The sequence below is a fragment of the Haplochromis burtoni genome, unplaced genomic scaffold (assembly GCF_018398535.1).
Source record: "Haplochromis burtoni strain Fernald_Lab_line unplaced genomic scaffold, NCSU_Asbu1 Contig_573, whole genome shotgun sequence".
NCBI classification, from domain to species: Eukaryota; Metazoa; Chordata; class Actinopteri; order Cichliformes; family Cichlidae; genus Haplochromis; species Haplochromis burtoni.
The window spans coordinates 307,904-330,750 of record NW_024582934.1 but is presented as its reverse complement, the minus strand read 5'-3'; the positions used below and the strand labels follow the sequence as shown (position 1 = coordinate 330,750).

At 39.4% G+C, this 22,847-nt stretch overlaps 1 protein-coding gene across 7 annotated transcripts in view; it reads right to left on the bottom strand.

The window, feature by feature from the left end:
* Positions 1 to 6: 6 nt before the first annotated feature.
* Positions 7 to 22,847, bottom strand: part of LOC102302025 (protein diaphanous homolog 3) — a 129,079-nt gene continuing 106,238 nt past the window's right edge. For 6 of the 7 annotated variants that reach the window (XM_042214489.1, XM_042214490.1, XM_042214488.1 and 3 more), the window contains one exon: positions 14,345 to 15,054. In XM_042214489.1, coding sequence (XP_042070423.1) covers positions 14,855 to 15,054 — 200 coding nt within the window. In that variant the 3' untranslated portion in view covers positions 14,345 to 14,854. The other variant, XM_042214487.1, reaches the window with a different exon arrangement.

The following is a 22,847-nucleotide window of genomic DNA, read 5'->3' as shown; positions in this document are numbered from 1 at the left end:
CCGCCCTCTGGTGGACAAGTTATGAAACGTCATTATTCATAACACGATTGAAGGGTGTTTCTCCTGTCTCTTCTTCACTTTTTTAAAATTCTCATTTATTGGGCATCAAAAATGCCAACACCAATATAATGGCAAATATCAATATGTCATGTTATACTCACAAGCACTGGATCCTGCCCTTTAGCAGGCTCCAAGATGTTAGCAATTTAAGAGATAAGAGGAAATAGGAAAGTAAATATAGGAAAACTGTTTATCTAATTAATTATTTTCATTCATAAGTAGTAGTTGGTCATTTTTCCACCATCTGTCAAATAATTGCAACAGCAGGCTGTGAGATTAACACCAGTCTTTTTAGTCCACATTCACCTGAAGTCACTTATCTGTATGGCATTGTAGAAAAAGTTTATTCCTTCTTCCAACAAAGATGACAGTCTTTCATGGTTCACAGCTTTTCATGGTTTAGGTCATTAGCTACTGTTTTCCTCCGCAAGCTTTACTTTGGTGAGAGACAGCAAATGACATCAACCTCACCCCTCGGTCTTCTATCTGAGAAAAAAAAAAGTCTAACAAATTAGCTCTTGCTAAACAAAGACCTTTCAAATACAACTGTAATTAAGCAGCAAGACCTCATCAAAAACTAACAATAGGGTATGAATTATGAAGGTAGAAAAAAAAGTAAATAGTCTGTAAATGCACAGTCAAAGGCTTTGGAAATGCTAGATAATTAAGAGTAGCTCCAGGGCGGTTCTTCCTTGCAAATCCTCAAATAATCAACACAGTAGCAACACAGCTACTTTGCTTGACTGGTTGGTTCACAAGACTGCCTATATGTAATAGTGAGTGGTAGCACAGGTCACCCATCTGCCATCTACTAATCATGAAGCTTATAGCCAACTAGGAAAGTTCTGATCTTCTGTTTATATAATTCATACACAACTAACTCTGCACCTCTGCACAACTAAACTGTAGATAACATTTACAGCAAGGTTTTTAGATGGCTTTGGTAACAGGAGAATCTGGACTAGCGATAAAAAAAGCACTGCCTTTAAACAACAAAAAGGTTTTGTGTCACTTCTTGTCTCTTCACTTGTACGAACTCAGTACAAAGCTTACCAGTCTGCAACCCAAAGACCAACATGGTTGTAACTGAGTGGTGGCAGAAGAGAGGAGAAAACAGTTGATTGATAAGTAAAGCTGCCTACCTCAGGCTCTACTTGGCTCTGACAGGGACAAAACAGCAGTCTGCTGCGCCTGTCGCTGACATTTGTAATAAATCATTGGCAATTTCATCATTCAAGAGCGAGAGAAAGGCAGAAGGGAAGAGCGATTAAAAAAAAGAAAAAAAAAAGAATTAGACACCTGTCTTCTAACATTGTTTATTTCCTTTGTTTTTACTTTGAGCTCAGCATCCTTGTCCATTCCACTCTCTTTTAAACTTTCCATTTTGGTCAGCTACGCAGTACAGAACCATAAGGTCTGGACAGCTTTACTCAGAGGAATTGTGCTTTAACTCACCTTGAAGGGTCACTTCACACGAATTACACAAAGACATATTTTCCCCTTTACCTCTAGTGGTATCTAGCCATGCAGACAGTCTCACTTCTATCTGCTTGGATTTAAGATATCCGTCTCTAAGATTCGTGCTGCTCCATCAATACAGTGAAAGTGAATTTTGTGCTATTTGATCAAACTGACATCTTGACCCTTAAGATGTAAAATTAAGAGAAAGAAATGTATTTTAGGTAAAACAAAACACTGTTGGCACAGTAAGTGTAATGCTCAATTAGTTCTTGTGCTTACTGTTGTTATTTAAATTAAATTTGCTCCGGAATCAGACAATCTCCCGCTACTGTTTTTCTGTCATTTGCTATTGGTGTGATTGACAATTGTATATTTTCTTGACGACAATAACAGTGCTGAGAATACTCGATAGGCTTCCCCATTTATCTCTTTGATGCCTGCATCTAAGGTTGGGAACACACTATATATTGGGCATTCATCAGTCCTTGGAAAAAAAAATCGGTGAGATTAGTTTTCTGACACATATTCTTTGTCCATTTAAGTGGGAGCAAAAGAGGTTTGACCGCATTCTTGATGTGATATTATCAAATATTTTTAGCTCCAGGAAAAATATCTGCAGCTGTAACGTAGTATGAAATCAATGACAGGCTCTCAGAGCTTCAGCCATTAAGCACTTACACATCAAGGTATATTTATAAAGGCAAAATGCAACAACAAACATTTGTGAGAACCTACTTCCAACACTCTCTTCCGTAACACACTGCAACGTCTTTGTGTTCTCTATGTGTCACTTAAAAAAATGTTTCCCTTTTTTGCTTTTCACTACATTTCTAAGCATCAAAAACCATCTGAAGAGCCTTTGCATGGGGATTAGGCCTGGCATAGAACAGTATGGGGTGTAGTGTAACTAGCATACACAGAGCAACACAACAATATGAAACTTGGACAATCACCTACCCTGCCTTTATAAAAAATAAAAATCTGTAGAGTTAAAAGCTCAAATTTATAATGCTGCTCTATGCTCATTTGAGAAACTAGAAAAACAGCTCAGGGTGTGAGCTGTTGAAAGGATTCCATAAAGAAATCCATCTGTTCTACATACACAAACAGTCTACAGGCAGAGTCACCTCTTATTTTAGCTCTCAAAGTCTCTCTTGCTCTCCATCTAAATACCCGAGGCGTCTATCAACCACCTCTGAAAATTTGAAAAGGCTGAAAAGAGAGGTGCGTTGGTCTGTAATCATTGTTTGTTGATATTTATTTATCTCTGTTTGAATCTTCAAAGTGAATCACTTAAGCAGACTAAAGTGGATGTCAACTTCTTTACCCCCTTTCATCGAAGTATGATTCCTTCACAGTCTTGGGAACAGGGACAAAAGATAATGACTTATATTTAATAAAAAAGATGACATAAGTAAGATCCAAACCAGTCATCCACTGAGCCAGTGTGAACTGTCAATGTGTGAAGTCGAATTTGCACATGAAAAGCGACGTGGTTTAACGTTAAGCGTTTCATATTTGATTCCACTACAGTGCCAGGAGAAGATCAGAGACTTTTCTCTTTCCGTGATCTATTTTGGTGCTCATCATTTTCCCTTCTCCAAAACCTGAGACAGATAATTATCCATTAAAAAGGGGAAAAGTGCAACATTTTGTCATTTCTTTCAAAGTAAGATGTTTTTAAATATGCCACGCCAGAGTGACAAGCTAGAAGGCCAATGATTACAATAATTAATACAAAATTCTCATTAAGTCATCAGAAAGAGTTTCTTAGCACTCACGGGCTGTTCTGCATTTACTTTAGAGGGGGGAAAAAGTTCTACTTGAAGTTGAATCCCATGAAATGTTCTCCATTCAAACTCGGGCAGACCCACGCTTCATTTATCCACAGTGTCTTCATGTGGCTATTTTTCACAAGCACCCATGAACTATTCTTTGCATGTTTCATGAAATGATATGAGATCATCTTTTTAGTTCTGCCCGTCTCTCATGTGCAGAGGCTTCGCATAATCGCTCACTTCCCTGATAAATCATGTCCCCTCTTGCTGTAGCCCAAACACCTTCCATTGTCAGAGCTCAGACTGAACCCGCTGCCGAGGCTGATGGATGATTTGCAAGCAGTCAGCCTCTTTCTAAAACCTTGTTAGATTGATAAGCCTTGTTCTTTAACCTTCTCACACTCACACTGAGCTCATGCAGGCTGGCCAGTCTAACACTTTCCCCTGTAATACAGGAAAAAGCACAGAAATAAGCAGAGCTGTCATCCAGGGACAACGTCAAGTCTATGTGTGCTAGTAAGTTGAATAATGGTTGTTAAAGTTTCCAATAGTTTAGTCTTAGACTCAGAACTGAAAACGCCATTCTTATTCTCAAATACTTCATATAAGAACAGCTCACTCTGTGCTTTCCCCCCTTCCTCAAACAAACAAGAAGAATCCCTTTTAGCAAGAACTCAGTGTTCTTACCTCTACATTATGCCACAGCTGACAATGACATTTACTGCATGGCTCCTTCAGAGATTTGGACTACTTCCACAGTCAACTGGCTAATTTTCAAATACAGTCCAAATTTTTAAACGTGAAGTTGTTTCTATGACAACTTCACGTTGACCTCCAAACTTAATATTAGGGCGAAAAAAAACCCCCACTTCTTAGAGTGTGTATAAATTCAATAGAAAATAAGAGACAAACTGCCCTTTTGATCTCTTCTAGAAAAGAAATGGGCCTGTGCACAGCATGGCGCAGAAATGTTATTTCACCAGAATGAGATGTGTCAACAAAACATAAGCACTTAAAAATGATCTTTGAGCAATATTACTAGAGCTGACGTTAATTTTTAAAAAACAGAGTATCACGGCCATTGGTTCAGTAATATTAAATTGGTTTTGGTTATGTGCTGAGGATGATTAACGCACTATGACTAATCTACCTGCTCTGGACCAAAACCAAGGTGATAATACATTTCTTTCCCCTTAATAGTACTGAAAAGCATTATACAAAAACTGTACAAGTTAGTAACACTGAGATTGGAAAGAAAGTGTCTGGACAGGATATTGTAAAGAGTTACAACTTCTCTTATTGCATTATATCTTACACAATTGTTTATCATTTGTCTATTGCCAGTGGACATAGCTGGAACCGCCACACATAAGGCTTCACATATGTTTATAAATCAGGAATCAGCATTTATTAATGTACAGCTACATTATACACTATCAATCATGAATATATTGTAGTGATTATACATGTGCGAAACATGAATGCTGTTTGTATTTATTCTTTTGAAGAAAATCAAACAAATGTTTCTCTTGAAAGCTCTGCTGTTTGTTGCAATGTTGTACTTCAGTGCGAGCAGACCTCAAATTGAGAATAAGGAGATGCATACAGCAGTAGAGCTGATGCAGTCAAATATACCCCAACATCTCTGCCTGTTTTAAGCACTAGCAGAAAATGAGCAATTTTCTGTTATTTTAGTTTGCAATTGTAAAGTTATACAGTATCAAAACAATTGTTATAAATAATTCCGCTTGGCTGGAGACGCTCCTGCACGCTGAATAAAATCTGTGTGTATGTGAACGCGTGCCAGCCTTTGTGGACAAACACAGAACTATCTGTGAAATACATTTAGACGGTCTCTTTCCTCTTTGGTTGACGTTGTAATTACCATTCAAACTAGCCAGGCTAATTACCTCCCTGTAAAGAAAAATAATCAGGTTTGTGCACAAATCAAAACTAGCCACTGATGCCACGGCCTAAAAACCAAAACAATCATCAAGTCTACTGGGCATGATTATTATGTTTTCAATTTAATCAAAACTTGCATTAAGATTTAAAGTCATCAATTATTCTTTCAATGACTTTTCCAAAGATTATTATATAAATCTGTAAAGTATTCATTATATTCTGTCAATCATATTCTCTGTTGAATTTGTTATTGTTTAATTTGAACCCATATTCCCACAGGGCTCTAATGTGATTAATTAAGGATAATTAATATGGCCGATTTATAAAATATGTTTCACTGTCCCGTGCAATTTTTACTTCATTAGTTAAACTGGATGGAAATGATATGTCAAAAGCATGAACTTTTCAGGCATTTTAATACTGATGTTTTAACATTAAAGTAACACATTTTAAGACTAACAGTGAAGGAGGTCAGGTAAAAAGTCTCATTTTCTTGATTTTCAAGTCAAGAATGCCAAATGCACTATTGTAAGTCTTTTTCTAACAACTAGAAATATGAAGAAAAGAACTGTAACCAGTATAATCAGTCGTTCAATAAAAGTCAACAGTGACAGTTAAGCCAGATTTATATTACAGTCACTGGGTGTCCAAAATAAACGTAAAAAAATATAGTACATAAAAAATATCCAGGCTACACAACACTGAATGAGCAATGTCAGTCTTAAAAATAAATATTTTTGTCCATGCCCTTTGCCAGCCAGCAGCTATTTCCATTCCTTTACTCTTTCGCCCCGTATCTGCTTTATTGTGATGCTAAACAGTGAGTTTTGACATTCAGAAAGGCCCTGCCAAAGGACAGGCCAGTGGATGCAGTAGAGAAGAGAAGGCCTTAATGGGTTCAACTGGAATGGAAAGCATCTGTTAGTCTCCACAGGCTGGAGGAGAGAGAAATGTCAAGTATGGTTATTATAGAGCAGACACCAGCTCTAGGAATTTTCACCTGAATGAAAAACAGTCTCTGACAATGCGCATGCACGAGCTACATCTGCGCACACTAATGGCGCAGGGATGGCGAAAAAAAAGCCACTCACGCCACGGTGCACATATAAAAAGTAATGTGTCATACATTCACACACGAACATACAAAGCACATACATAACACTTAGTTCTACTGTTATCAGTGTTGAACACAACATTTTTCCTGCAGGTAGCCTGTATATTTTCCTACTGCCTGGGATGACAGCATATTTCACTTCACGTCGACTGCTGTGCTGCATGTTCAGTCCACTGTGTTTCCCAGACAGAGGGGAGAGAGGCTGCAGCTTGAAACATAAACTATACCCAAGAGAGGTGTCATTCTTGTGCTATCAGACTTTTTCTTCACTGAAAGACAGAGACTGCCCCGTCTGAATTATTTTAACACTTTTAAATCATGTGCATGTTCCTAAATATATTTTACATCTTGCATATATGGCTTCTTTGGACTCAAATGCCAAGTGTGACACTCATACTGTTGAGCCCTGCATACCACAACCATCACCTTTCTTCACTTAGGGGTTGTTTTCCAAGACACTAAGAAGAATATTTCTTTTAAAAGCAAAAGGAGTGCTACTAAAATAAATAATTTTTGAGGAATGAAAAGACTGGTTCAGGCTGGGAGAGAATTAGGTTATTAAGCTCCAAATGTTTCATTATAGTATGGTTTCTACAAAGCTTAAAACCATACATGCTTAGAGAATATTCTCACTAGGAGAAACTGTCATCATCTGAATGGCAGGGAAAATCACATACTTGTGAAATGTTCTTATGTCCGCAGAGGGCATTTCTTCACAGGAACACTTGAGCTTGTTTGCTAATTTGTACCTCCGAGGATGCTAATCAAAGTGAGTGCCTGAATAATGAAGCTCTTTAGCCCAGAGGCCAGAGATACATACATGGCCCTGTGCCTCAAGGCTGAGTGTCTACAAGAGGATGTGTCTGTGTGTTTGTGCGACTGTGTATGAGTTCAAGTGAATGCATGTGACTGCATGCACTTTAATGTGTGAATGAGCCAGCATATGGACATAAAAGGGCAATATATATAGTAGATAAGCAAAGCCCAAATTCTGCTCTCTAAGGGAGGGTAGGATCCAGCATCAAACAGATCTTGCTGCCTGAGGGCTGGCCTTCCCGTTCTGTCGGCATGGAAACTCCTGTCGCTGCACTTAGAGCTTCTGGATCAGTGAGGAGACACAGAGCAGGCGGAGTGGCAGCACAAGCGACTTCCACAAAGAGGAGCAGAGAGATGACGCAGTTTGGAATAATGTTTTCCTTTTATCAGCAAAGCTTAAAAAGTAAGCACTGGGATCACCTGTAACTTTTTCTGTGCGAGTCTGGTGGACCAAAGAATGATATTGACATGAGTCTTTACAAGAGGGGTACTAGAATTTATCATCTTTAATCACTCCTGCCTAAATTCTTGTCTTTGAATCAAGAAAGCTTGATAGCAACATTCAAAACACATGCAAACAAATGTTGTTTGTCCTGCCAAGGTTCACAGTGTAACCAGCTACAAATGATAGACTGAAAAACAAAATATGAGAGGCAGCCAAAAACAAACAAAAAAAGGCAAAGACAAGACTGATGCAGAATGTTAATCTGTGTGGGGAAAAAGTATTTATATAGCACTTCTAAGACTACTTTAACAAAGGTATTACTACAGAGACAGAACTGAAGCACCTCTCTTTGTAGAAAGCATAGATATAAAGAGACGATAACGCTCATTTCCCTCCCATAACAACATAAGTTCATATAATCATCTCCCTAGCTCGGTCTCTTCCTGACGGCTATGTGATATGGCTGCTGGCACTGGTGAATGTGGGAGGACCAGGAATGTGTGTGGCTGGGGCGATAAGACTGCTGTAAAATTTAATTAGCACAAAGCCATGGTGAAAATGACTTCATTTCTCACTGCATTATTAACTAGAGCAGTATGTAAGAGCCTATTCTCAATCAATGTAAATAACACGCTCATGAGAGAAAGGAATGTAGAGGAGAAACAAAGAATATGAAGACAGCAAGAAAGAAGAAAGCAATGAAATACTACAGATTTGAAAGAGATCAAAGCAGTTCTAAGAGTCACATTTAAAAAATTCAGGTGTGTATTTAAACCTAACCGCTTATGAATCATCAGACCTTTGTGCATTGACACATAAGATGTGTATCTAGGCAGTCAGAAGACGAGACAGCATGTGAAGAAAGACCAGGAGAAGCTCAAAAGCCAGCTGAATAAGAATCGAACATTAAAAGCTTCACCTGCTGTTTGGGGTCTGAGCTGGTGTGAATGGGCTGAGTGATTAGGGTCCTTGGCTCGACATGCTGAACACCACTTTCTATTTCACGATTCACAGCCTTTATTACAGCCAAGCTTCCTCATAATCCAGCTAAAAGTGGATATCTGAGGAGCCTGATCGGCTTAGGACTTGGCTAAAATGTGGGATGTACAGCACAGAGACATGGAGCAGAGTGCAGAGGTGTTCGTTATCATCTGTTTTCTATTTAGGACTGAACAGTGGAGCTCGGTTTGTGTGTGTGTGGAAGCATGTGTGTCCAGTCTACAGTGACCTCACTAGCCAGACTAATTCACTTCCTCATCTTCTTACATTCTGGAAAGGACTATAAGATAAAAGGGAGTGCCATTTCTTACTGTAATGATCATAGCGCATGTAACCTCTCTTCCTTTAACTGGCGGGCCAATCAAACACATCTTTGCATGGAAATAATCACATATACAGCAATTAATTTTTTTTCCATAAATCTCAGTCATTTTCATTTTTGCATTCATATATCTCTGCAAATGCACCTTCATGCTTTCTGTTTAAGTCTGTTGCACATGACACATTCACTGTATGCCGCCCATATGTAAATTAACGCTCACCAAAATTTGTCAGAATGTTTTTTTCAATACACCACTAAATAAGGATGGAAGAAATTCATACATGCCATTAATGAATAATTGGTAACTTTTGCAGAAGTTGTCCAATTACAACAGTCATTAGTTTTGACACAAAGTGATGTGTGCCCAAAAAAAAACAAAAAACCCTTTCCAATAAAAAACACCTCTGCATATCCAGGAAGCAGCAGCCCATGTGGGAGCCATTAAAAGCCATTTTTATTACCTATGTCCTTGCCTTTAAGGCAGTACAAGAAGTAAACAGCATCATGATTACATCGAGTGTGACATGTCACATAATCTTAATTACGGCCTGTATTACACATGGGGAACATGGTGCATTTGCAAATAAATGCCATACAGTTGCCCTAAGACAGACACTAGGTAGATGCCGCTTCTGGCCTTCAAATTAAGGGAAGATGGATTGTGCATGGACATTGCTGGTTAAATCTTTAGACCACTACGTGTATGTGGCAATTAATCGCCAGCAGAGCAAGAAGAAATCCTGTGGCCAGCAGATCAGACTGTTTGACACAGGCTGCTTACATGTGTGAATGAGTGCAAATGTAAGCACGTGGAGGGGCATTGTTGCAAAAGATTCTATTATTCTCATCAAAGTCTGGATAAAAAAAAATGAAATCGCTTCCTTTTGGGCTCTCTACAACCCTCAATTACTATTCCACAAGTCGCACCGTAAAGGCTAGACCTAATTACAACAGCCACTTTGTTAAGGTGCCCTCTTGCTCCATCTGTTCAATGAATATGTGCACCGGCTCAGACATGCACATGCACACACACCAAGTGCAGCACTTCAGACAGACAGGCAAAGGCAGGTCAAGGTACATTTTCCCATCTGGATATACCTTTGTCGACAAGAACAGTTAAACATCTAAAGCACCAATCAAGTGTGGCAATAAGAGACACATTGTGACTCCAAGTGGCCAGATGACTGTGGACATGACTACAGAGAGCAGTACACCTGTCCAAGCCTTAGACACGGCTAACAGTGCAACACCAGAATGGCCTTTAACCTTCTCCGTGCACATGATTAAAATACAGGGTAAAAGCTGACAGTTTTTATGCATGTATGCATGAGTACGTGTGTGTGAAAGTGAACATTGTTCCGGCTGAGAAGCTTCTGGACAATAATCTGTCACTTTAATGAAAAGCGCGCGGGCCGCATGTGATGTGTGGATGATATATGATGACCAAATGTGGATAAATCAGCAACTTTTACAGTTACACTTTTAAAACAATGACGTGTTGCATCAATTGAAATAGATCTAGTAAGGAGAGAGAGGCTGTGCTGCTCTTTTTTTTTGTCTCGAGTTCACTGAAATGTTTAATAATCCCTTTTTTTCTGCTTATGCCACGTCTGGAGAAAAGCGGCAAGGCAAAGAAGAAATAAAAGAAAACTTAAAGATGAGACTTAGGAAGTTTTGAGGGACTGGTAGCTTTCACACATTTTTCTTGAAAGAACAAGAATATGAAAAGGATTGAAAAAGCCCATATGCAATCTGCAGGATACAGTCATCCTGCAGTGGAATCCACATATCATAGTCTATAAGTGGCCCAATCAAAAAAGACGAGCATCTAACGGCAGATTCCACTTGAGTATCCAGCCTCAGGAAGCTCCAGCAATGCTAGCTTTTCACCCACATGTGAGCACACGAGAACACACAGAGTCGGGTGGAAACAAACTTTCTATTTTATTGTACTTTTTAAACTTCCATTTTAACTGCACACTCACCCCAGTTTCATCGTAATGATTTTCTTCAGAACAACCTCTCAAAGACACCGTGGGTTGAGTCTCAAATTAAGTCGATTAGTCATCTTCCACTACCACTTGCACCTATACCCAAGCCATTTAAAATCAGCACTGAATAGCCGCCTGCACGAACCAAGTATCTGACATTACACAGAAATAAATTCAGCAAAAAGGGTCATAAAGTTGACTCGTCAAACACATAGGACAGAAGATCTCCAATAACTAGAGGCTTACTTTTAAGCATTAATGCTTTCAACTGCAAGTAAGAAGGAAAAAAACTTGGTAAAAAGGGCTAAGTGACTTTGTGAAGTGACCTTTACATCAATTTCAAGCTCTAGTTCAGAGCTATATCACACATGATAATTGTTAGGTCGGGTGTCACTAAAGACATCTGAAGTAATTGCTCTTAAAGACAAAGACATTTACTCCTTCATAGATCCCATTCCACCCCACACTTTCCATAATAGATCATCCAAGACAAGGGCATTACACAATGCACCTCTGGCTTGTGCTGTGTTGCACACTCTCTGTGTTTTCCTTTTCTCTGTCTTTCTGTCAAACACGACCATTAAACATGCAGCTGTGTGATTTCCCTAGATATGTACATGCACACGCCAGCTTGGGAGTCAGCAAGGCTGTGATGAGATCTTGCAAAGAAGCCAGAAATGACCAGAGAGCGCCTGGAGAGATGTTTTCAGAAGGACACAGTTAAAAAGCTATGGCTGCTTTATAGATTCAATAAGTATCTTACACCTGTGTGGCTAACCACCATCGATCCATCATTCTGTGGAGCCCAATCCAATTTAGAGTGTTGAGGAGCCCCAGAGCCCCAGAGCCTTATCCTAACCCAGGCCACAGCCATCGTAAAGCCTGCTTACCTTCATCTCCTAAAGTCTGCTGGTGTTTCTGTGTACTTTTATGTCTATGTGTGTACGTGTGCTCGGGGAGACTGCAGACCTAGCTAAACACCTTAGCTGCTGGCTCATGTTAAAGTGTGCTGAGCCAATTTAGGGGTAGACCAGGAGACAAGATGTGAGAGACAGAGGATGCTGAGGAAAATTAAGGGACTCAAACTGGGGCCCAACCTCAAATCAAAGAGTGCATGAAAGCGAAGGGGAAAGGGATAAAAAGAGAGAGACTGCATTCATTTGTGTGCAACAAACAGTGTAGGAGACTGCAAACCATCTTCTAATCCTGTTTTCTATTCCGTGGCAATCAAACTCATCATGACTACAAAGCACTATAACCATTATCAAACTACTCCACAGTCTCATCACACTGTGATAGGCAGCATTCTAAAAATCTGCCATCTGATTTGTTTGGCACCGACAACAGAGTGGTGTACTCGAGACTCCCTTGATGCAAAAACTTAATGGCACCATGCATGTTCAGATTGACCATTCAAATCTCTCTCCTTTACCACTAATTACAGTATCTTCTGGCACAGATGTTTCTGTTTTAATTCTCTTTGCTGCTCCACTGGAGTGAAGCAAGACCCCTGAGATCAATTATTAAAGGGTATTTAAAACAGTGGGAAAAGGAGGTGGTAGCGTGGTGTGAAAGTGAAAGCAGCTGTTTAAGTGCTTGTGCCGCAGACTAAACTTCATCACCTCCCAAATAAACAGAGAGCATCCTGTGGGTTTCACTCACTCCAACGACTAAACTCTGGGCAATTAAGGCCTGGATCTCTGTAGGAGTAAAGGAGAGAAGGGAAATGGGAAAGAAGGGGTGAGGCAGGAGCAGTGGAGACACTCCATACCAATAACAGGCAATTATGTATGGGGAGGGCCATTGCATGGCCATGAGTGTATAGAAAAAGACAGCGGGGATATGGGATGGTAGGGAAATGAGGAGGAGTGTTATTTAGGAGGCAGATGGCAGAGAGGGGGAAATTAAGATGAATGGGCACTGAGAGGGCTGAGCTGGTGCTGGGGCTGGGCAGAGAAAAGTAATTAGCTGTGTTTGCTCTGGGAGGCTGGCAGTGAGTATGATGCCTGCAGTGACAGGCTAAAGCCTTGAGCATTATTAATCAACACGCCATGTCTGAAGCTGCCAGTAGGGGGCAGCTGGGTCAGCAACCTTCCAGCAACTTCTTACCTGCACCACACCCCATGGGGTCTTTTGCACCACATGGACACTGAGCAGCAGCTCCTTTACAGTTCACACTGTTATTATTTACTCTAATCCCCTGCTAATAGTACAAAGCTTTGGCTTGTTCCCTCTTAGAGTTACTGGCTCACTCACTCGCTCTCTCTCTCTCTCTCACACACACACACACACACACACACTGCACTGAGTCCATTTTTCTCTCTCACATTATTCCTAACTTTCGCCCTTACCAAGTGGCTCTATCTCACGCCATTTCTCTCCATTTCTTGTGTTACAGCCACATCTGTCTCTTTCCTCCCACCCTATATATATCCCTCCCCCTCATCCCTTTCCAATCTAATTTCAGATAAGCTGTAGCAGAACAACAGAGCCAGGCCCTTTATCATTGCCATCAATGATGTGGGTGGATTGAGCGTGAATAATTTTATTCATGTGTGCCTGCACTTGGCCGACTGGGATTCCAATTACAAATAATAAGAGGTAATAGGGTTACAGAATAAATTTTTAAGTGCTTTGGTGATGATTGCAGAACCTTTGACAAAAGAAAGCTGTTGTTTACAGCTAAACGCACAATATCTGTTCACAAGTATGAGTAATATAGGATAACTGAATTTAGCATAATTAGTAGCCAATCCAATCGCCATTCTAAGGACATTATACAGATAGATGTCTTAACATTAAAACAATAATATGAACGTACTAAATGACGATGATGAATATTAAATACCTGAAGCAATCTAGGCTACAAGTGGCTTATATCCAACGTGTATCATAGCACTTTATCTGTATGCCTCAGCACTCTTCAGAAACACACAGTCCATAGGTCAGACTTGATAAATTCCAAAGAAAAATGTTATTCTCTCCTGGATTTAAAGAATGTGAAAGAACCCAGCTACTACAAAAACACTGCATTCAAAATGCTTCACTTACTACACAATTTAGGAGTCTTATCAAACTGAGCCACCAGAACAGCCCACACACTACTTTCAGAGAATTTCAATCCTAACTTTCTTAACATCCACACATAGCACCGACTCAAATTGCTTTACCAATAGTCTTGCATAATTGCAGAAAGAACATGCAAGGTCACAAAAAGCTAAAGGAACAAATAACAAGGTGACTTAACACACAAAAAGGCAGAACATATATGAATTTACAATATAACACATGCAAGAGCAGTTTAAGGCTGATTTCCAAGAGCAGATGAAAGATAGCGCTGAACGTGCTTTAGGCTTTAACAGTTTTTTTATCTTGTGTTTTTACCATAATTAACAGGCCTGAGGACCTGGCGGAAGGAGCTGGGGCTGATCGTCTGGTGGTGGTTATCTGTAAGGAGGGCAGCGGACAAATAATGCCAACATGTACAGTACTAAGTGGGATTAGAACGATGATGTGACGGCACTGGCCCAGTGATGAACAGCTGTGAAGTGAAGTTCATTAGCAAGAAATAATGTTTTTCGAGGTACAGCTAATAAGTTTAAGGTGCCGGTGTCAATGTTTAGTCACCAATCATTTCCAAACGCGTTCAAATCACATCTTGGATTTACATTTAATTTTTAACATCTTTCGTTTGGAATTAAGAAACCCAGAGGGGGGAAAAAATTAAGATCCACACATCAAACAGTTGTAGGAATTGTGTCAGCTGAAGACTCTGGCGCTGCGCTGCTGGCAAGAATGTGTACAAACAACAAACCAGTGTATTTTGCAATTTACTGAGAATGAGAGAAAATGAAGCTAAAACATAAGAACCTGAGGATGCATTCAATTTGCTCAACTTTTAAAAACAAAATAAGAAAAAATATAAATGCATGAAGGTGACAGGTTAGAGCTAGAAGTCATTATTTAAACATCTGATTGGAATTCCATCAGTGTTTTGCCAGACAGTGTGTGTACTTGGTTTCTGTGTGTGTGGGTCGTTCTGTATAAATGTGGGATATTAGACTCACCTCTGGGTCTTGGCGCTCTCTTCCTGCGGTCTCTGAATGCAGCTCCTGACTGTAGGGCTTCCAGCAAACTATCCATCACACCTGTCTCATCATTCTCTAAAAAAGAAAAAAAAAGAAAAAAGAAAGAGGGATTTTAGAAGAAATGCAAGAGGGGAAGAAACTAAATTCTATAACGTGTAATTTTGTTTAGTTTGCCTATACTGACTGTGTCAATTTAGAGTACATACACATTACATTATGCCTACTATAAAGTTATATGTCCAATATATGAAGAATCTAGGTCCAAGTCCTGCATACTGTAAGTCAGCAAGTTCTTATAAACAGCCACAGAATTTCATGTAATTTTTAAAGTGGTCTTAAACAAAAGCCTTCAGCCTTTCAGAAGATATTTCAAAATTTCTTTTGGAATTGGCTCACTCACTATCAGTCCAGTCCTTGTAGCTGACCATCTTTAGAGGAATTTTTTTTGTGTGTGATTGTGTGTGTGTGTGTGTGTGTGTGTGTGTGTGTATTGAACTACTTAACACTGATCTATGAATCATTCAAGCACAAAAAAGGTACCCAACACAAAGGATGAACCAGTGTTGTGTCTACATGCATTAAACTGTATCTTTAGGCACTTTGTTACTAGCACCCTGTCACTAAGACACATCATTTGTTCCCATCTTTGTGCCCTTTAGTTGATGCATCTACTGTTCATCAACAGTTTCAGTGAACTGTTGGCTGATAATACGCCATTTTTAAGGGAAACGGGATGAAAACGTTGAGGAATGCCAAATTACACAAGAACTGGTCTGCACAAAGTAAAATATTTGTATCAAATAGTCATCAATATGTACTCAGAAAGTCAGGAGACAGGAAAAACACTGAGTTATGGAGGCATGTTATGGAGGCTCTGTCATGGTTTGGGCATGGAGTTCAACCAATAGTGTTAGGAACCTTGTCAAAACTATACCTGAAGGCTACTTAAAGAGATGACAAGAAAGCTGCCTAAGAGAGTACAAGTTCTGTTTTGCCTTATATACTGCTCCATGCATGTCTGGAGATTCAGTAAATCACTAGCAAAATAAAAGAAATAAGAAGTGGTTCAAGAGTATAAGGGAATGAACAGAATGTTATGAAACTGAAATACATCAAAGTTGTGAACATCGTGTTTCAGAGTATTTAATTATTTTTTTGACTTAAAAGATCGAATCCTTGCTTTGTAGTAGCAGAGCAACAACCAGAATGCTGATAATGTGTTGAAAGGGAAATACTTTGACATTTAAATCATGGTGTTTTTGGTTGGTGGAACTGAAAACCTGGCCCTGACACCTGAGGGAAATGATAGACCTGACCAGTAATATGCGTTGAAAATAGAAAGAAAAACAGCCAACAGCCAGGTATACTATATGGGCATGTAAAGGGACAAAATACACTGTGTTTGCCATGCTAATGTGTGTGGGGGTGTTTTCTTTTAAATGCTGTGGTGTGTGTTGCCTATAAAATTTTAATTGTTTTGTCAAGCTTCCTTGCAAATATGAAAAGCTTTTCTCCCTTAGTCTCCCTTAGACATGAAGTATGTGGTTTTCTATATCCAAGTCATTTTTTAATAATTAATTACTGAGTGGCACTGTTTATCCATCAGCTGTTTCTCTGTCTAAGTTAAGCACTAACCAAAGGTTAACTTAAATATTAACTTACTGGATGTAATTAACAAACACCATATTGCATCATATTTATAAAATGCAACACAGCAAGTCAGGTTACAAAAAGCTTTTTAATTGCTTTTCTTAATTCTATTGTGACATGCAAACAATAACGCTGGCCTATTCAGTGAAGTTCACTGACCACAGGGTTGCATAACTCTGACAATCATATGACATTTTTTTAAAAATATTTTTACATTTCAAATGAAAATAAGCACCGTTTAACTGTTGCTTTACTTAGGCAAGTACAAGTCAACTTAATCAGAGTGCAATGCCCTAGAAAAGTTGGTACAGCTTTTTTTCATAAGCTACTTCATAGCTTGGCCAAGATGTACCATCAACCAAGGTGTGACTAGTGAGTCCCACCACTGATTTAGTGAAAGGTAGGAGGACTTTGCTTTGATTAAGGTTCTGTGTATTTTTCTCACTCCTTCATTTCGCCTGATTCCCCGTGGAAAAATAACACACACCAGAGGAAAAAGAAAATAAAATCAAATTCTATGACTGCAACTGGGACTCTGCAACTCTACTTGGACCTTTATTGGTCTAAAGGTCCCGGCATTCTACGATGATATGAAATATTTAATATTCATATTAAAGCACATATGGGTACAGTAATCCCATTTGTGCATATGTTGGCGACAGCATTATAGTCCAGAACAGTAGCATGTAACCTAATTATTGTAATAATTGATGCACTCAGGTGCATTTAACTTTAAGTTTATTAGCTAGACCAATCAAATATGACCCATCAACTATAACTCTTTTTTGGGTGGGTCTAACACAGGGGTCAGCAACCTTTAACACCCAAAGAGCCATTTGGACCCGGTTTCCACGCAAAAGAAAACACTGGGAGCCGCAAATACTTTTTGACATCTAAAATGAAGATAACACCGTATATATTGTTTTTTTTACCTTTATGCTTTGTGTGAACAACTAAGGTGTGTTGCTTGTGAAATTCATGAAGTGTTACAGAGAAATTTACATTTTATTTATGTAATTAACACATTTTGAACTCTTAAAGAAATATAACAAACTGAACTAAAATGATCCATGTAGCAAACAAAAACTGTTGTGAGCTGCCACCCTTATATCGCCTTTGGGCTTTTGAAGCCTTGATCTGACTTTTAAAAAAAAAAAAATAATTGGAAAAAAAGTACTATGCTGCTAAAAAAAAGAAAAAAAAAGAAAAATAGATATTTGCAAAATTCTGCCTAAATATGTATTTTACCTGGTTAATGTGTGTGGCGGGGCGTGGTCTGCAGCGCCGCTGCAGGGGAGGCGAACGCACCTGAGCGGCACCCACAATCACGCCTCGCCGCCTTAACCTCTGTGCTATCTGTGTTGTTGTGTTGGTGTGTGTCGTGCTGTGAGCTGAAAAGCTACAGCCGGCTGTATGCGTACAGCAACCGTGTGTGAAAAGTGGCCTATAAAGAGGTGCTGAAAAGCATGTTCATGCAAACATCGTCGGGTCTGCTATGGTATGTTTACAATGGGACCTCTGCTCCTGAACCTCTGCGCACAGCGTCTGTACGAAGTCACTTCATCTTTACGCAGGACTGTAAGCTGTTGTCTGTGAGGCGTGAGCGGTGTTTGTTTTTAACATAGTCCACGGTGGAGAACAGCTGCTGACATAATGTGGATCCGAAGATCCATAATTGGCCTACCTGGGGTTGAAAGTCTCAATAAATGCACGCCGTTTCGGCGGGTACACCGGCTTCCGCGAGTGTGACGCTTATTTTGAGTGATGAAAAAAATAATAGAATATAATTTTATTTTTATATGTCAATATCACAATAATCTTCCAATTTAGAACTACAAGTTAAAAAAGAACTAACATAAATAAATTACATTTCAGCTAAATACTTCTAATTTATTTTCCCAAACCACGCAGTGCCGCACTATAAGGACTCAAGAGCTGCAGGTTGCCGACCCCTGGTCTAACATTTGCTATTGAAATGTCAGACACCAGTTTTGAATTCCATATAGAGTTACAAATCTTTTTTCTATTTTTGTATTCATTATTATATTCCAGTCAATCAACAGTATGTCTTATCAACCACCTTCTGCATTGATCACATTGATTAACTCTCCCCACGGTTATTTTGGATTGCAGTATTAAGTAGAAAGAATATCTACAAGAAACATCTTGGTTATGCTTAAAACTGTAGCCTAGGAAAAAGGAATTTTGAGATACCATTTGAGAGTCAACTAACTTTAGTGAAGAACAAGAACTGATCTGCAAGCTCCAATATACTGACCTTTAGTGAGTTGAGGGTGTCTCAAAGGATATACAAAATAATACTTCTTTTTTAAAAAAAAATGGCACAAGAAAATCCTATAGCAAGCAAGTGTTTCTGCCGACCACACAGTGATTGATCCGCTCTGCTGCTCTGAGACTAGCCAGCTTCATAGACTGTAACAGAATACATAATTAAAATTTAAAACTGACTAGAACTGATAAACCTGTAGCTCCTTCCTTCTTTCTCTTAGAGAAAGTCATTTTTCACACAAACTGCTTTATATAAATGTGAAAAAAGATTTAAGAACTGTTAATGATTTCTGAGACTGTATTCAATGTTTAACCAGGTCTAACATGCCTACAAGGTTTTGTGCTTCTTTTTCCATCTGAAACACTTTCACGAGAGATTACCTGTAACCATCTTGGGGCCTACAAACTGAAATTTTCTTATTATACTTAAAACTAACCTAAAAAAAGTGCCAATAGGCTCAGGGTTTTGTATTGAGGACAGAAGATCCCAGTGGTAGTTGGCTATGGTTGTACCAAAGCCCTTCACCAAGCTGTGACTACAAACACACGCACACAGTAGATGTATAATGGCCCACTTCCTTGTCTGTCTGCTCCAATGTGTGCGTTTGTTGTGCTTTTCATTTACAGCAGTTGCACTCCTCTGGCTGATATGTGCCTAGTTCTTCATCATTACGCAGAGCGTAGAGGCAGCTACAGTTTCTGAGCAAAACCAACGCCCCTCGACGTCCAAATTTGTCTCCAGTGCTGTAGCAATTCATCACAGACAGCAAGCTTTGCGCTCGCTACAACACACACAAACGCACGAGAGAGAAAAAATACACACAAGACAGAAAACAAGCAAAAAGGAGAAGATCAATCTATCGCAACCTGCAGTGTTCGCCTTCATGTGTAGTACTCCGTTTGACTCCAACCCACAAGAACATGAAACGCTTTGTGTGCCTCGGGAGGCGAGGAAAAACGAAACCCACTCAGATCTCCCGCCTCAGGAATATATGGGAGCAAAAACAGTCCAATTTTACACATCAATCAGATGCAACTCAAAAAGGCCGAGACAGAAAACTGCTTTATACAATGTAGACAAGAGGTTCTTTCAGACATCCCAACACTGAAAATCATAACATATATTTATATACTTACACCCACGTGCTCACAAACTTGGAGAGAGAGCAATCACAGACATGTCACATGATTTGTAATGGAGGGGAAACACATGGCAGCAGAATATTAGTCAAGCTCCCAGCTGTGAAATGGGTTTGAAAGAGTCATTCAGATCTTAAAGGTGGTGTTGAGGAGGAAGTGGCAGGAGAACTAAGATTGCTGAAAGGGATAGGACAATGACTGAGTCGCATCCCGGCTCTGATGTGCACAATGTGCCTCCCTCTTTCTATTCTGGGGATCAGGGCTTTCAGGACAGGTGTGCAAAGTACACAGAAACCTCTATCAATGCAGACACTTCTGAGAACTAGTCTAGGCTTTCTTTATATCTGTTTAAAAGCTTAATAATAGTAAATGCTATAAGCTCACAATTTCATCAGTGAAACTTAATAATAAGCTTGAAGTCCTGTGTTTTTGTGCTGAAAGATATCAGTAAGTTGCAAATGAGCTCTAATAAAATGTGTCAAGCTTACTACTGTGCTTTGTTGGGAAGATAGAAAAAAAATATGTGAACGTTTTTTTTTAATGTATGTTACGTATGTGAAAGTAAAGTGCAAATGTAGAAATACAATTGAAAAGGTCAAATGAACAAGAAGATAAAAGCCAAACATGGTTTACTCTCCCAGAAAACAAAAGAATAGACTCTGGAAGCAGAATAAAGTCTAAACTGAACCTCTACCTCTGGGAAAAAGCAATAGTTATCCTCCTGTCTGAAGTGAAACTTCAATCACCATCTATTTAATCAGAGCCTGTTCAAACTGGCGTTTTCCATTGTCTGGACAAGTAATCTGTCCTTGTGTCAGTGTCTACCCTTTATTCAGACCCAGACTAATGTCTCCCGCCACTTCACTCAACAGGATGTAGCACTTATCATCAGGACGATGACCCAGTCGTAGCAGTGTGTAGCTGAGGTGGGCCGGAGCAAGGAACGAAATAGGGTCAATTGGGCTGGGATAGAAAAGCTAAGGAGAGAAAATGGCATGCCTGAGTACAATGAATGCAGGCCCACCACGGTGTTCCCTTGAACACTTAGAAGACAAATGGTGCAGCAAGGCTAGTCAGCTACCTTTCTCTACATTGAATACCCACTTAGACTTCACTTTGATACTCTGAGTGGAGAAGAGGAGGCTTATTGCAAGGCAAAGTTTTCATATAGCTCCTATGTTACTATGGCACCATTGCTAAAAACACATTAACCCATCAGAATAGCACCCAACGTGACTGTCAGATGAATCAAGGCAGTTACAATTCTGAAAAACTATGGTAAGGAAAAGGAAAGAGATAAAGACAAATGTTACAATTGTGATAATATGCCTTGGTTGAATAATATTAATCATCTTGTTACAATATAATAAGCCCTTAGGACTGAACTTTCATGTTGTGTAATTTTGCCCAGCGTAAAGACTTTTGCAGACATGCAAAAAACGAAACAAACAACAAACCAACAACAGAAGATCTCTCTTCACATCACACTGCAAAAATATCTGGGTAGAACCTGAGGAACATAAGAACCTACAAAGTTGACGAAGATCCTAATCTATGGAGGCTGAATGCCAGAGCTGACAACACCCAAAATATTTCCTGCTAACAATCTAGTTCCAGTCCCCACATTTATTATTATATGAATGATTTCGTTTGGATTTAATTTATTTCATGATGTCTGCTTTTGTATGACACCACATATTGATATTTTATTATATACAATTCAAAAACAAACTAAATGTTTTAATACTGAAAGAATAAAACTCGTTGCCTATTCAGTCCACCGTTGGTGCTGCTGAGTGTATGTGTGGACAACCCCCCATTCCTCCCCATGGACACAGTCGTACCCAGGCTCTCAAGTCAAGTACAGCAGGAAGGGTTCACTTGTTCACTTATTATTAATCTCTGGCTCTCTTCCACAGCATCTTTTGTCCTGTCTTCCTTCTCTCACCCAATTGGTCAACGCCAGATGGCCACCCCTCCCTGAGCCTGGTTCTGCTGGAGGTTTTTTCCTGTTAAAAAGGGAGTTTTTCCTTCCCACTCTTGCCAAAACGCTTGCTCCTAGGGGGTCATATGATTGTTGGGTTTTCCTCTGTGTGTATTATTGTAGGGTCTACTTTACAATATGAAACGCCTTGAGACAACTGTTGCTGTGATTTGGTGCTGTATAAATAAAATTGAATTGAAAATTACACTTATGATGTGTGGCTCATTATCTCACAAAGAACTGTTGACTGTTATCTCGTGCTTAAAATAACAGTACAGAAGTCCATGTATTTACATTTAGTTAAACTAGACTGGACTGCAGAGCAGTTTTTCATGACACTCTTGGTTTAAATGACAATGTTGGTCAGTATGTCTATTTGACAATCCAGCAATCCAGGAGCAATTTTGCTGCAACAAAAATGGCTTAAGTGTGAAGAGGAGACTGATTACTGTACTGTACGAAATGAAACGGACACTGACAAATTGTGCCTTTGGGGATATAAAACGCAGGTGGAAAAAAAGGTCAAAATAAAGAAATTGCTATATATATATTGTTTCCAATACTCAGCACATTGCAAAAATATTTAAAACCATTCATGTTGTCTCTTGAGTTAAGTATTGTGATTATATTGTACCGTGGGGTCTCAACGGACTGCATTATGTCAACTACTGGTTTGTCTTGGAGGACTTACTGGGAAGCTCTCACTGTACTTGGTAACAAGTGTCATCAACTCGTAAGGTAATTTTTCTCACACCTAACTGTTATACTGTGTGTCTGGTGCAGGTGCAGAGTCTATTTTTGACAC